The 16,850-nt window shown below is 36.6% G+C and overlaps 1 protein-coding gene across 1 annotated transcript in view; it reads left to right on the top strand.

The window, feature by feature from the left end:
• The window catches only part of adam8a (ADAM metallopeptidase domain 8a), a 42,597-nt gene extending 27,623 nt beyond the window's left edge, over positions 1 to 14,974 (top strand). Inside the window, exons 16-25 of the mRNA XM_039773641.1 lie at positions 1,007 to 1,181; positions 3,801 to 3,878; positions 4,588 to 4,672; positions 5,662 to 5,782; positions 6,849 to 7,032; positions 7,159 to 7,212; positions 8,446 to 8,502; positions 11,558 to 11,608; positions 12,518 to 12,595; positions 13,439 to 14,974. Coding sequence (XP_039629575.1) covers positions 1,007 to 1,181; positions 3,801 to 3,878; positions 4,588 to 4,672; positions 5,662 to 5,782; positions 6,849 to 7,032; positions 7,159 to 7,212; positions 8,446 to 8,502; positions 11,558 to 11,608; positions 12,518 to 12,595; positions 13,439 to 13,489 — 934 coding nt within the window. The 3' untranslated portion in view covers positions 13,490 to 14,974. The remainder of the gene's footprint in view (positions 1 to 1,006; positions 1,182 to 3,800; positions 3,879 to 4,587; positions 4,673 to 5,661; positions 5,783 to 6,848; positions 7,033 to 7,158; positions 7,213 to 8,445; positions 8,503 to 11,557; positions 11,609 to 12,517; positions 12,596 to 13,438) is intronic.
• The last annotated feature ends 1,876 nt before the right edge of the window (positions 14,975 to 16,850 follow it).

Below are 16,850 nucleotides of genomic sequence, written 5' to 3'. Positions count from 1 at the left end.
GTGAACCTGTATTTTGTGGTTAACTGTTACCCTACATTGTAACCCTACATTGCCACATTACCCTACATTTCATCCTAATTGTCACAGAGGAAGTAAAGTACACAAAAATAGTTGTTTTGAAAGAGAATCAAATCCGGGACTTGACTGTTATGTGGCAATTACACTAGTAAGCATAACACTGGTAACATCCTTTTTCTAAGTAATTCAAGATAACAATTCACCACCTATCATAAACAAAACAAGGACCAGGAAACCCTTGTAGATTACGATTTCTTTCGTCATCATCAGTAGCTTGTTTCCAAACAGATGATACAAATATATAGATTGCCAAATTTGAGATCACCCTTAAAACAACAGGAAGGGCAGTTCTCCATTGAATTTAGCTTTGTATTTGAACACCAGGCAGTGCCTAAGGAGTTTCACTAAAAGTCACATTTGTAGAGTGACTTCCCACTTCTCTGAGACCCTGAGCTAGCCACTTATATCAGAAGTTCTGCAATCGCACGAATCTGAACCTGTTTGACTTGTATCAGCTGCTAGCAATATTAAGCAGGCACTATATAAAAAAGACTGGCATACAGTATACGGAAGCTATACAACATCAAATCATAAGTTAGGGTATTCTGTTTATACATAGGTTTACATTAGATTTTAAAACAAACTTCTTATTCACTCTCCTCACTCACTGCAAGTCAATTAATCTGCATACACTCCAGCTGTATAAAATATAAGTAAATGAATGTATTACAGCTCTGTAATGTGCCTCATGAAAGTGTTCAAGGTCGAAACCCTCACTAACATTACAGACTTCATGAATATTGCTCTGAAGACTAGTTATATCCTCTTTTTTTTAACAATTAAACAAATATAATCCAAACCTTGACACGCAGCATCTGATTTTAATGTCAGTATAGCAAAGGTTTCATTACAGTGACATTTGTGTTGCTTATAGACTTGTTTCCTCTACATGGGTCACCAAGTTAATGACATATATATTTTTCTGCAGGGATGTTAAATGTGGAAAGATACATTGTGTGGGAGGAAATGACTACCCCATCACAAACTCCAAAATCATCCAAACCTTAGGCTACGCTAGAGAAATCAAGTGCAATATAGCAACATCAGATGATCTTGAAGATCCAGGACTGGTTCCCACAGGAACTAAGTGTGGGGATAATAAGGTATTGATTTTTTTGTGTTAAAATTTAATTTTGTATCACTGATGCTTTCTAAATATTCTTAAAGTGGTGTCATTTATACTAACAGATTTTTCTCAGATTAACTGTCTTTCGCATAGACAATGTCATATGGAATCACAATTTTTAAAAAGGTCAGGAAACTTTATTAGCTGAGAACCATCCACTCTTAACTAATCATTCAATCTTTATTGTATATAACGCCTTTCACAATGAACATTTTCAGAGGAGACTTACAATTCTAGATGCAGTAGGAATAACTTAACAAATGAGGAGTGTGTGTCTACATTGTGATTTATGATAAAAAGGCCAAGGGTAACCGTATATAAAAGCATGATGTGTTAGGCAAAAGGAATGGGCCAAAATCCAGATTGGGCACAGGTCTGCCATGTGGCTCACTCAGTGATACCAGGCCAATGTTCAGTTCCCTAATAACTCAGTAGCATTTCTTTGAGATGTATAAGGAAAACTTGAGTGACCACAGAAAAAGCCTTAGAGGAAGTTCAAAGTACAATCTACACAAAGTTATCAGACCAGGGCTGAAATCCGTTCCTCTGGAAGAGTGAGAGACCACCATGCCTGAAATTCACTGCCTTGCTCCCCCAGAATGTGTAAATAAATATTCCTGCACATCAATTGTAGGAGTATGTGCTTCAACCGGTTGTGTTTTAAAACCTGGTAGAAATGACAATGACACTTGGCTAAAGGAAGAAACATCAAGATGCTGTGAGGCTGTATGTATTTGTTATGACCTGCAAGTGTTATGATTGTGCCTGGGTGGTTTTACAAGGGCGGCATGGTGGCGCAGTGGTAGCACTGCTGCCTCGCAGTTAGGAGACCCGGGTTCACTTCCTGGGTCCTCCCTGTGTGGAGTTTGCATGTTCTCCCTGTGTCTGCGTGGGTTTCCTCCGGGCCCTCTGGTTTCCTCCCACAGTCCAAAGACATGCAGGTTAGGTGGATTGGCGATTCTACATTGGTCTTGGTGTGTGGGTTGGCACCCTGCCCGGGATTGGTTCCTGCCTTGTGCCCTGTGTTGGCTGGGATTGGCTCCAGCAGACCCCCGTGACCCTGTGTTCAGATTCAACGGGTTGGAAAATGGATGGATGGATGATTTTGCAAAGCTTTGCTAATAATCCAAAAAGGTAGTTATGGTAGAAAGTTGATTTGTCTAGCTCATAGCTAGAGCAAACACCTTTTATGGGCAGATATGCAGAGCTGCTTGTGCTCCTCTAGTTTTGGGGAGCTCCTGACCCTGGACTTTTACAACCATACAGGAAGCAATAAAACCAGTGCCTACATTGGTTAATGATTTAGAGCATGGGCCTGTGGTGGCCATAAATGCATGAACAGTAGCAAACAAGTATAGAAGAGAAAAGAAACATGGTAGTCCTGATAGAGAAGAAATGTTGGTTTTATCATGTTTTTGTCCTCCCTCTCTCTCTCTCTCTCTGTGTATATATATATATATATATATATATATATATATATATATATATATATATATATATATATATATATATATATATGTGTATATATATGTATATATATATATATATAATATATATATCTCAAATAAAGACAATGGTTTGGTTAACCTTTGTCTGGTACATTGAGACTGTGTTGAAGGCTGCAAAAAAGCAGCACATATTTGACCTGCTACATCACATTTCAGACTAAACACCAAGCGTGAAGTAAGCTTATCAATCTGGTTACAACAGGGAGGGAGGGTGAGGGAAAGAAAGCGAGAGAGAGAAAGTTATATACGTGTATGCATATTGTGAAAAAGAGAATATGCGTAGGCTCCATTGTGGCATTCTACAGCAGACAGTCAGGTTTCAAAAGCTTATTTCTGATCATGCAGAGTTATACATTGAGGTAATGCCACTTATCTATATTGATTTTATTCCTGCCCTTCAGGCTGCAATGTCTGTAGTCGTTGTAAATAAGATATCAAGCACTCACTGAGCTTCCATTCCTGCATAAAGGCATAAAAGAACATGTCAGCATGTCTGTAGCTTTATGTCACAAGCAGGAAATTGCAATGTAATAGATAATGGATATAAAAATATGGTAAAAGCAACAAGCTTTCTGTATTTGTGCAAACAAAAAAACATACACGATACATGATCCAGTCCTCTTATTATGACAGTGTGTAATGAAAACAGATAAGTCTGTTATACTTATGAAATTTGTTATATCTTTTGGAATAGTCCAGCGTCGTAAAAGTTAAAGGTCTAGTGGTGAGGGATCATGATTTATCTGCATAAAAATACATGTGAAAGAGCTAAGTTGACCTTCACCTCATTTACAAGTAAAATGAACCAAGCTAACCTTAACCTCAATGCAGTTTTTGATTTTCTTTTATTTTTTGTTGACTTTTCAAATTCAAACAGCTGGAAAATATCAGACATTTCAGCTTCCCTCCCACAGCTTGTGGTTGTAAACCCATCAATGATTCAGCAGACAGCTGGAGCCACTAATACTGTGCCTGCATAGTGTGTTTCCCTTCTTACGGCTGAATCTCAGTGATCTGGGGGGAGGTAGCAATCAGGTGTTTTTTTCAACTTTTTAAATGTTCACATTTTCACTTTTTCACACTCACAGGTCTGTAGCAACAGCAAGTGTGTAAGTCTGGATATAGACAGAATAAAAGGATGCTCTGATAAATGCAACAACCGAGGGGTAAGCTGTAATTTTAGTCACTGAGACATTGTGTTTGCAAGTCTATATTCAAGTCAATGCCTTGGACATACATTTCACCGAGACATGCTTTTCAGGGGACAAATACTGTATATCACTTGAAAGTGGCCCTTGGGTCACATGGAGATTCATATACAAATGCCTACAGATCATATTCAGTTTGTAAAGCAGCACACTCTAAGTCACATGAAAGTCATATACAGCAATACCCGCCTTCAAGTCATTAGCAGTAAATGGAAATTTAAACTTCATAGATTTTATTTAAAAAGCCAATTTCAGTCCATGTAAACACAAACATGTATTTGTTTGAGGTCAGCTGCTTGTATATCCTTTGTTTGGCATACATTTTACTTAAACTATGCCGTTAAAATTTAATCTTAGACCTGACTTTGAACCATACAAACTCTCCTTGTTTAAGACCTGCCCTATAATCTCTAACGTCACATGTATTACATGCTTTTCTTATGAAAGCTAAACTTATGTCTGACTCTCAATGTCTGTATTTGAGACCTGGTATCGACTTCATTAAAAGACTCTCACAAAAACTTGTCCGTAAGCCATATACACACTAGAGCCAGCAAATCTGTTAAGCATCTTTTTCGTACGTTTAAAAAGTAAATCTAAACAATTAATAAAGATTCTTAAAACTTTTTGTAGGTGAATTCTCTAACAACTGTTTCCTTTTTTACAGGTCTGCAATCATAAAATGGAATGTCACTGTGATGCAGGCTGGGCACCCCCATACTGTGATATTAAGCTAGTAAATGTGGCAAAAAGTGAGTTTACCAAAATGGCATAAAATATTATTGTCTTATTTACTCCCTTTCAAAATGCATATTGTCACAAAACAATAAGTAGCTATGAGGGAGCACATTATCTATTTATCTTGCACACAATTTAATATCTGGGATAGTAGGTTGTGAGAAAATCAAAATAAGTTGTGCATAGTAAACATTAAGTTTTGAGAGTCCAACAGTAAGTCTTGATTTTAAGAATGAAAAAAATCTAAAAACAGATGATGCATCAAGACTATAAGTCTGAAATTAGCTGAAATCAGACAATATATTATGGAAATAGAGTAGTAATTCTGGGGTTAAGTCATGGGGATGAGACAATTAATGTTGCATTTAGAAAATAAGGTTTGAGTGACAGTTAAGTGAGGTTGTATATTATTGTTTTATTTGGGAAAGTATGAAAATGAAAAAAATACTTAACAGTGAGAATAAGTTAAGGGCAGCCACAGTAGTAAAAGTTGGGTGTAAGACACCTAAAATGGTAAGTTTTAGAAGTGAGATAAGAAGTCATGGCTACTAGGAACTATGTCTTGTTTAAAAGATTATAACCAAGGCTACTAAGACAAAGGCAACTAGCAGGTCACAGAGAAAAGAAAAACAACAGAAAAAATACAATAAGTGGTGGGGATGAGATCATTTGTCATTGCCACAAGAAAGTAGGTGATGAAATGAGAAAAAAATCAAGGCTAAGATGTAATAATCACTATATAAAGATTAAGTTATGCATACATGGTAAGATGCTGGCAGGAATTATTCCTTGATTAAAAGGTCTGTGTATAGATAGAAATCACAAAAAAATAACAGAAGAGCACAAATACAGTACATGCTATTTTAACAAAAATGTATGCTATGCAACTGGGCCAGTTTTACAATATAGGGTCATGGCCTGTGTATTCTTCAAACAAACCTTTTCATTCTGGCTTTATTGTTGTCATTTCTTGTAACTATTAACAATTTTATTTGCTTTTTAGGCCCAGTTAACATTGTCATATATATATCCATTGCTGTGGCACTGATAATAATGTTTCTTCTAATTGCTGGATTCCTGGTGTATCGGAAGCAAAGTCCAAAAATTACTTACCCATGTAAAAAGTTAGTATTTAGTTTCTTTTATTATGGTTCTTGCAAGTGTGATACTTAGTTAAATGAGATGTGTTGATTGTGTATTTTGTTCATTTTAGTAGTGTATTGCTTAGATCTCAAAGATTTATCCTGGTCACATAATGAAGGAAAGACAGCTACCATACTTTAAGAAATAAAGTGAAATTCATATTATTATACAGTACTACAAACATACAAATGGGTGAATTATTCATAAGATTTTAACTTATGATATACACCATTTAAACAGATACAAGGTAAAACACCAAAGTTGAACACACTGTTATGTTTTTCTGTGTTCTATAGGAAGAAGAGGTCTTAGTGCAACAGAGTAGCCATGGTCAGTCTTTTAGTTAAAATGAACCCATGAATAAGTCCCATTTTATAAGTCAGAGACCCTTCAGGCTATAGTGTTTAATTAAATTAAGACAGGTCCTATCAAATAAAAATAATATTTTTTCTCATACATAAACTTTAACCCGTGGTTTTTCTGAGACTGGATGTGGTTGATATAATTGCATGTGTTTAAAAAAATCAGAATTGGACCTCCCTCATTAAGAAATGTAAATGAAAATGTATCCTCCTTGTTTAGGCAAGTAAAATTTCTAATTATTATATATTCATACCCAACTTCACTCCTCAGTTTAGCAGGTAACCCCATACTCACTCTAGCATTACCATCAATCGCAATGATGCACCAGATTCTTAATTATTATAATGCCAAGCCAACATTGATTACAACTCCACGTTACAACACACCCTGAAACTTTACTATGCATTTTCAGAAACTGACCATTATTAGTTATTTGCAAACTTGTTAGTAGAGACAAATCATCAAAAAAATAATATGTGGCTGGTTTATGGTTCATTATTTAGGTGGACAGTATCCCCTTTGTGTATTATTAACAGTTCAACCCCTGCATCTAAAATCTTATGTTATAAATTAAACGATACAATAATACTTTAGGAGAGCTTTTCAGGCAGTGTGACATCAGTAAATGAAAATAATTCTGAAAAATAAATATGATTTAAATATTTTTTTTACTAAATTTTCCAGGAATGTTAAATCAGCCTGTAATTCTGGACTTACAAATCCACTGTTCCACGATAGTCAGAACAAAGGCAAACCTCAGATTTCTACACCTGAAATCAGCAGGCCTGTTTTTGTAGAGGCATCATCACTTCCAGAAGAGTGCCGACCACTTCAAGTAACGGTTATTCCCAGCCGCCTACCTCCTGAGGTGACTTACTCTTATAGTTTTGGAAGGGTGGGATCAGGGGGTGTTAAGACAAATAAAATTGTTATAAATAAATTTGAATGGATAGAGATGTAGTCAATAAGTTTTTAAATTGTTTTTTTTCTGCAGCCTCCAAAGTCACAGCTATCTCACAAGAGTACAAATGCAAACTCAGGAGGACAGGTAATGATCTAACTTTGATTCATACTGACTCTTACTGTCACATTCAACTACAGTTTTTTCAAAGCTAGTCTTTCTTTATTCTTGTTTGGTTCATTCCATCATGAAGGAGTAACAAACACTATCATAAGGTGCATTGCAAGAACAAGTGCATTTTTATCAAACTCCTCTTTCTTTTTTCTCATTCCTTCATTGCTGCTTTCAATCAGCTTGCATTAATTAACCTCTTTCTTGGAGTATCTGTGCTTGTAACTTTATTTGATACAACATTTCCCCATGGTTTCTTCCCACATCCCAAAAATGAGTGTGTTCAGTTCATTGTCAACTCTATATTTGTCCAGTGTGAGTAAATGTAGGTGGAAGAGTGCCTGCTACATTGGACTGTCACCCCAAATAGGGTTTAATTCTGACTTGTGTCTGATGTTTTTGAAATTGTCCTCAACTCCCTGCAATCCAGAAATGGACTACACAGGTTTGAAAAATTAAGATATTTATCAATCAATTTATTTAATTTTACAAACCCATGTATTCTAGTTGTTGTTGTTAGAAGTAAAACAACACAGAATTAACGTAATAATTCAATGATCCTTCATATTCTAACAATTGTCCATCCACAAACTTTAATCCCAAAAACACTGCGATTTTTGTCCAATAAAACATCCGTAAGAACATCAGAATGCTGATTCTGGGACAAAACAATAAGGCGGTTTTTTGTTGTTCTTTTGCAAATGACTGGAGACATTTATACACTATTATAAATATGTGTGTATGTGTATTTCAACTTCTTCTTGCTGATATTTGTTGATGTGCACAAGTGTTGTAGCACAAAAGAAGCATTAGTATTACCAAGACTTAAATAATTGATTGTGGAGGTGGGGAAGCATTTTTGTTGCTGTGGCTACTTGTCTACCATAATGCTTATAACTTTTCTTTGCCCCAATACAGTTGGGATGTGCATCTGTCTTATCCCATCTGTGTGCCACCTCACCACTTACATTGCCTTAACCAAGGATCAGTTAAATTATATATCTTTCCAGACTATGATCCACAATTAATGGTTTTGGTCTTATCCACCCATTACAAAATTTGGAAAATTTCTATACTTTTTCCCAGAAGAATACTTCTGAAAGCTAGTTCAGTAAGAATGATAAAAGTACTTTTTACTTAATGTGTTTCTATGGGTCCAGCATATTTTGCTGTCTTATTAAAACTGTGTTTTTTTACCACTTTTTTCAGATTATAAAACCTAATATGCCACCACCAGTGCCTCCTGCCAAACCAAACTCTTCAGAGGTAAAGTCGGCTTTAAATCTTCTGTCATGTTTTTATTTCCTTGACACCAGTACACTTAGGAACTGCCATGTTCATTTGTCCTTTAAGTTCTGGTTTAAAAAATGAACATAAGTGACTAAGAACATATAGTGTGAAAGATTGGTTACAGGATAATATTGTTTAGTTCATTCAGATGTAAGTAGGACAGTACAAATGAGAATGAGTTAGCTGTCAGAGTAAGACGCACACTACAGTGTTACATCCCTGTAAGCTAAGTATATCTTTGCTGTGTACACAGTTTATTCTCTACATCACCTCTCTATTATAAATAGCCAAAGATAACCTCAAGTAAAACTGATTTGTTATAATGATTCTAGTTAGACTTATTGGATTAAATGCTCACCACATAATGAACATAGTATCTTACTCCAGAGGTGTGTGGTTTTTTTTTTTTTGGTTTTTTTTTGCTTTAAACAGTTCTTTACTCTTACATTTTTGATGGAACTGTTATTTGTTGCTTGCTTGAGTTATGATGGCATTTGGTAACATTGCCTTCCAAATGATGCTTAGGAGATAGGATAATAGCCACTTACTTTCATAACCCCCAAAATAAATGGGTGATATATACTATCACCAGCAGGGGGTGCACTAGCTACCTAAACCTGACACAGACAAACACTAGGCACAAGTTCAGCACAAAACACATGTTTATTAAGTGGGGAAGGGCTTCTCCCTCACTCCGCACAGCAACACAGTACAATAAAGCACTTTAACACCACAGTACTTTGTTTGTCTTCTTCTTCTGTTTCCCACTCTGTCTGTTTCTCCTTCACACCCACTCCTCCTCCAGCAAGCTTTGTCTGTCTCATCCCGACTCTGGCTCCCAAAGCAGTGGCAGCTGTCTCCTTTTATTTAGGCACTCGGGAATACTTTCAATGTCCCAATAGTGTGATCTGAAAGCACTTCTGTGAAAGGCAATAACCAACAAAGTAGGGCTGCACAGCTCCTGCAGCACCCCCTGACAGCACCCCCGAAACCTAACAGGGCTGAGCCACCAAACTCCAATTTCCAGAGTGCCCTGTGGAAAAATGTGGTGCCACAGCAACACAGGGGCATTGCCATCTACTGATCTAGAGGAAATAATGCCTTGTGCATGTTCTGCTCCCTGGTCCTTCCACTATAATAGCATCCCGGTAAGGTATATATATATATATATATATATATATATATATATATATATATATATATATATATATATAGATAGATATATATATATATAGAGAGAGAGAGAGAATAGTTTTACTGTCAAATAATGCAAAGAGTATGCCACACGTGTTTCGTCCTTATTTGGGCTCATCAGGCATACATATTCTACTGCTCCCCTCTTGGGGATCGAACCTCAGATGTCAGAGACAAAGCCCCTTTACGCTGCGCCACGGCGTGTGGACTACGAATGCAATAAATATATATATATTGGGATATATATATATATATATATATTGTGAAGCCCTGGGCGTGTGCAGCCACCCTAACCCTACACAGACGGGCAGAACAGAGGTTAAGCACACAACACCCAGTTTATTTTTAGTTCAGCACACAGTGCACAAATCACCAACACAGCATGACACAGTCCCGTCTTTGCCATCAATCCCTTCTGCCTCCACTCTTTCTCAGGTTTTGTCCTCTTACTCCCAAGTCTGGCCATTGAATGGTGGTGACTGGCTCCCTTTATTGGACAGGTGCCCAACAAGGTTCTTCCGGGTGCTGCAGAAGTGTGGCCATATAGGGCCCTGAAAACGTCCATGCGCCCCCGGCGGTGGCCACGGACCCCAACAGGTTTGAGCTCCCATGCTCATGAGCTGTAATATTCTCTCCCCAGGTCAAAATATAACTATGCCAAAATTAAATCTCCTAACAGGGTTGTTGCCCCACAGCTATGTAGTTTGGCCCTTGCAGAGGAGCCAAAAAGTACAAGATGTTTCACAATGTAAGCCTACTTAGTCTATCAAGCTTGTTTGGCTAATCAGGTCAAGGTTTCTGCTTCCACTAAATGACATGGTATTAGATTACAAATTCCCATAGTCATTTGTATAAATAAATGCTTCCTGGCTTTAATCTTAAATTAATTTCTCTATAATTTCTATCAGTGTCTTTGAGTATATGATCTACTATTTAATTGAATGAATGCTGCTTGATCAATTTTATTGATGTCTTTGAAATTTTGAAAATCTGAATCATTTTTTTTACATTCCCTTTGCCTATTATAGTAGATATAACAATTAGTCTTAAGATGAATTTCAATGGTCTTTTTTGCACAGTTTCTAGAACAACTATGTCTTTTTTGTAGCACTGTTACCAGAACTGCACACAGACTCTAGATAGTTTCATTTGTATGTTATACACAACAAAACATTGCTTAATTTACTGTATTTTAAACATTTTTGAAATACAACCAACACTGTTTATTTCCATAATCTCATTTAGATAGTTAATAGCTTAATTGTCTTACTATTTCATCCAGATGTTTCTAAAAGCCATTGGTGTCTGTGCTTAAAAAAAAAAATGATTCTGAAATTGATTTCAGATTCCTACAACTCTTTGTGTGAAAAACTGCTTCACTCCTGAATGCATTTTATCTTAATTTCTGATGTACATGCTATTCAAATGAAGGGATTATCCTGGATCAGGTTTATCAATGTTTGTGAGAATATTGAAGGTCTGGTCTATTACTTTATTATCTTGAAAAGATCATTAGTCTAGAGATCTCTGTTTAGTAGCTTTTTTGTTTTTCTATTTTTTGTGGAATGGTGAACAGAACTGCATACAGAACGCCACTAACACATCATAGATATTTAGAATAGGGACCCTTCACATACAGTACATTTAACAATTTGTACAACATAACTAACATTTTGTTGCCTTTATAAATTGCTTCCACACATTGCCTGGAGGATGGTAATATTTTGTTAACATAAATCAAACTGAGCAGAAAACATCAACAAGAAAGCATTGCCAATTATTTAAATTACATCTGAAGTTTGTGTCCCTTGCTTATTTTTTCTTTGTTGTTTTGCAGAAAAAGCCAAGCCCTCCAACAAAGCCTCTGCCAACTCTAAAGCCCAAAACGGTTAGTTTTTGTCATATGCAGTATACTATTTTGTTTTCTGCTCTATTTCCACATCCTTCTTCTAACTCATGCTAAATATTTACTTTATTAAGTGAAACAGAACTCTGCATAAGGGAGGAGAAATGGGTATTGCATTAAAGAAAAAAATCAGAAAGGAAGTGGCCAAATTCAGATGTGTGTCATTGCATTATGCACCATACTGCAGAGTTAAAAAAGTGAAAATGAACACAATAAGATGAAAGTGATAATCAGAAAACAGCACATTATTAGGGGGACCCACTACATTTTTCCTTAACTATTATTTGATGGTTGTGATGACTAATTAATTTATGAACCTCAGTATAGAGGACACATAAGAAATATTTTACATCTCTTCATTTGATGCAGGGCACTCCTTTACACATGTGACAGCAATTAATAAGCTCAGAAAAAGATCAAATTAAAAATTGCAACCAAAGTACAAATCTACGTGTAATTCTGATCAGCCAGAAACATGCCATTGATACACTGATATTGTATTTCACATGTGAACTCGTTTTTAGTGCTTTAAGCCTCAGTGAAGGGCAGAATACAAAAGTAAAGTGAACTGAATATAATTGTAAATACCGTCCCATAAAAAATGTCAGGGAGGATTCAGAAATTCTAGCAAGAGTGGTGTTTATTCAAGTGGAATTATTATTTTTTTTCAAATATTCACAAGTATGTATATACCATAAATCTACCTGCAATGTGAGAACGTTAATATTCTTTACAATGCAGCTTTTCCATTTCATTTCTTGTATAGGCTGTAATATACACATACTGCCACTGACAGTTATCAGTAACCTAGATGCTTCTAAGTGATACTGCATGATCAGAAGAGCTGTAAAGAAGTTACAACAACTGATTAATGCTATGCTTTTTCAACAGTTGTCCAAGCCTAACCCATCTCCTCCAGTTCCACCAGTGAAACCATCAGTTGTCTCCCATCAGTGGAATCAGACTCAGGTAAAGAAGTGAATGCTTTGCTGCGTATGTCACTCATTCATGATAAAATACCTATTGACTTATTAAGCACTTTATTTTCAAAAATAAGGATTTAACTGCCTAGCAGTTAGGAGACCCGGGTTCACTTCCCAGGTCCTCTCAGCGGGGAGTTTGCATGTTCTCCCCGTGTCTGCATGGGTTTCCTCTGGGTGCTCTGGTTTCCTCCCAGAGTCCAAAGACATGCAGGTTAGGTGCATTGGCAATTCAAAATTATCTCTAGTGTGTGCTTGGTGTGTGTGTGTGTGTGTGCGCCCTGTAGTGGGCTGGCGCCCTGCATGGGGTTTGTTTACTGCCTTACATCCTGTGTTGGCTGGGATTGGCTCCAGCAGATCCCCGTGACCCTGTAGTTTGGATATAGTGGGATGGATGGATGGAATTAACTAACAAACAAACCAAGTTTTATTTTTGGCCACGTGATTATTGGGAGAACAAGCAAACTTCAGGCAGACAGTGAAATGACTAGGTATTGGATTCTACTAATGTAAGAGAAATGCTAAAATGAAAAGAAAAGGAAAATTGTGCTGCTCTCTAGCTTATATATTCCATACCTTAGTCATTTTACATATCACTGAGCATGCCTCACATTTAAAATGAGAGTGATCAATAGAACATGTTCACTTAACACAATATTGATTCAGATAACACTGGATAACATGCCTTGAGTTTCAAGGAGTGAACAAAACAGAGCCAACTCTGTAGATTTATTTGCTTAAAAATAATAATGTGACATCATAGTATCTTCCTTCCATGCAGAAAAGCAAACATGCCTCACACTGATTGATTTATTGCTTGTCTCTTTTTCAGGCAGGAAAAAGGCCGAAGGTTGCCTTGTTACCCCCCAGTCATCCAAGATGATCAGGAAATAGAAGAGTCATAAGGGCGCTACCGAGTGAGTCAGAACAAAGCCTGGATGTGTCTGCTTGTCATTATGCTCAAGAAGGAGAGAAAAAGAGAGAGAAAGAAAGAGACAGATTACATAGAGGATGGCCACATCACTAAATGAACCTCTGCAGACTATACAGGATGAAGGCTGTTTTATATCTGAAAAGGGAAACTAGAAACAGAAATCATATCATTCAGGAAACATTTCAAACCATTTTGTACGTTTTTGTCCACCAAAGATTCATCGCTGCTCGCTTTTCCTGTTCTGCAGTTTGGCTTGCATTTTCATTTTCAGGAGTTAAACAAAGAACGTTTGTGTATGTGGACTTTGCTGAGCTTCTCTGAAAGATGCTGTCTGCACAATCTCAAGCAAGTGGGTTATTATTCCTGAGTCAGTTTTGGGCAAGAAACATTTTAGCCACTTTTGTCAAGAGACTGAACGTAGGACTGGGAATTGACTTGTGCACTAAGAAGTTTTGTGGTGAAAAAAAAAGAATTATAGACCACTATGTATGGAAAACAAAAAAAATCACATGAACTTTAACTGTAAATCAAACTTGCAGGGAAATGTGTTCATTTATTCTATTTCTAACAGTGAAAGCTGTTATATGCGTAAAGATTGATCCATGGTTACAACAATGAGCCAGTCACGGGATTTCATTAAACCCATCACCTGGTGGCAACACATGCTGCCTTTTTTGGCTCTAGACTACACTGCCTGAAAATGTAAATTCATTAGCCTGGATAATGTTAAACAACAACAAAACATTCCTAACTCAATGTGTCACACATCTGAATCAGCCAAAAAATGAAAGACACTAAAGAGTGAATGGAAATGCAAGGCACCCAACATGCCTCTTAAAAAATGTAATCCAATATCGGTAACTTAAATTACACTTGGGTGTTTTTGAGGAAAGACCAACAAATGTTTTATACAATTTTGTACTGTATAGTATGTCTTAAAATGGGAGAATATCAGTTTTTTTTTATTCTTTGTTACAGCACAAAGATATTTCCAAATATTGTAGTGTTATTACAAAAAGTGTGCATCTGATATGAACACCGTTCCTTGAAGGATAAATTGTGTTTTTTAACAAGAAATCTTAACTTGAAAAATGTTACATTGATTTTTTGCACTGAAGTCACAAGAAAGTGAATAACATTGTGAACATTACCATATTTGCTACATATTTAATGACTTGGATGTTCAGCAGGGCTGAACTGAAAACGATGTCAGTTTTTAAGAATTAGGTTATCTGTGCCATTTTAATATTAAATTATTAGTAGTATTTATGTTACTTGCAATACAATGAAATCTTACCATCTTTCGACAGACTGTTTCAGATTCAGAAATCTTTTCTTAGGACTTTGACACTTTTACAGGGTATCAGCTTAAAACTGTTCATTTTGTTTTTGTTCTTTGCTTATTTATCAAGAAATAAATGACCGCAAACATTATTAACTTGTGATTACTATAACTCTGTAAAGATCTCGATCTTTCTCTGTGCTGTAGTCATTTTTATCAGCTTGGACTGCTACAAAAACTTGCTGGAAATGTTCTCATGTTAACATTCATATTTAGTCAGAGAGGCGAGATTGTGTTGGCTTGAACATGTGCAGAGGAGAGATGGTGAGTATATTGGGAGAAGGATGCTAAGGATAGAGCTGCCAGGAAAAAGGAAAAGAGGAAGGCCTAAGCAAAGGTTTATGGATTTGGTGAGAGAAGACATGCAGGTAATGGGTGTAACAGAACAAGATGCAGAGGACAGAAAGATATGGAAGAAGAAGATCGGCTGTGGCAACTCCTAACGGGACCAGCCGAAAGAAGAAAAAGAAAAAATTGATTAGGTGCTGTCCAATTCCACCCAATTAGAATGTCACTGTCCAATTTCAAATCTGGCCCGTTTTGTAAAAACCCACTTGTTCTTTGCTTGTAAAACAGCACTGTATCTGTCCCGATCAGATTATCATGAGATCACCTGACTATGGGGCTTTCATGTAAGCGCATTCATTTGGTAGAGAAAAGAAAAAGCCTCTCTGCATAGGTTGAAGTCTACGTACCATGTCCTATATGCTGTATGTAGCCACCAGCTCCATGAACAATTTTATTTTAATTAATTAAGGCAAGGCAAATCAAAAGACCTTTTTCTTTTGTGAGCCAAAATATTTCATATCAGCTGTTTTTTTTTTTAGTTATTATCTGTTTTTGTTTTTATTCCTCTTTCTCTTCTCAGTTTAGCTTTTTTTTAATGAGGGTCATCGTGGGAACAGCCTGAATCCATCACACTAGATTTGTTTTAATGCCACAGTTTCCAGCTGTTCTTGAGGAAATCCCAGGTGCTCCCAGGTCACACAGAAAATATATGATAACTTTGATGTGTCCCAGAACTGTGGGTCAAACCTTGTACATCTCCCATAGAAGGCACCCAGTGATCTCCCATAGAAGGCACCCAGTGATCATTCTCACTAGATGCCTAAACCACTTCAACTGTCTCCTCTTAATACATATAGGGAACAGTTCTACTTCAAGGTCCACCTGGATTGAGAAGCTCCTCATCTGATCATAGAAAGCAAACCCAGCAAACGAAGCTCACTGTGGCCACTTGTACCTGTAACCTCACTCTTTTAGTCACTATCCATAGCACATTGTCACAGATGAGGCCAGAGCCTGTTTGATTGATAAATGATTGTGAAAGGGATTATGGGCATCTATAATCCTTATAGCTATAATGGTGAAGGCCTAAAATAGTTACTCATGACAAAAAAAATAATTGGTGTTGAGTCATCATGTGAGGTTGCATTACATAAGGCAAAGGATGGGGATAATGAGTGATGCTAGCTGAATGGTTGACATGAGCAGAACATAAAACATTATAAACCATGACAATGTAAACAGAATGTAAAATGGTTCCAATATTCTTTAGAAATTTGTGCTATTATAAGTACTATACCAGACACACATGGTATTGAATATCAGTATATTTTCACTTTTCCCAGGAAAGAATTTAGGAATATTTTTAAGCCTATCAAATGGGTTGTATATACCACCTGAAGATCATTTATAGGCACTTGGTTTTACTGTCGTTGACCTCTAGACCTTTTAACATGGTAACAGTGTACAGCCCCTCCACCTGCACATGTTCCTGGTAGTGTGACATCAGGCAGATGTTGACAATAAAATTCAGATCCTCAAGCTTCTGAATGAGAGAACAAGAAATTCATCTTGGCTGATCCATGGCTGTCTTCTTCCTCCAGTCAATCATTAAAAAAAAAAAAAAGATTAATGGTAATATTAGATACCCTTGTCTTACCAACTGTGAAGACTGTAAATGAC

This window comes from Polypterus senegalus, chromosome 1 (assembly GCF_016835505.1).
Source record: "Polypterus senegalus isolate Bchr_013 chromosome 1, ASM1683550v1, whole genome shotgun sequence".
NCBI classification, from domain to species: Eukaryota; Metazoa; Chordata; class Cladistia; order Polypteriformes; family Polypteridae; genus Polypterus; species Polypterus senegalus.
The sequence above is the reverse complement of the archived record's forward strand: the minus strand, read 5'-3'. Positions and strand labels throughout refer to the sequence as shown.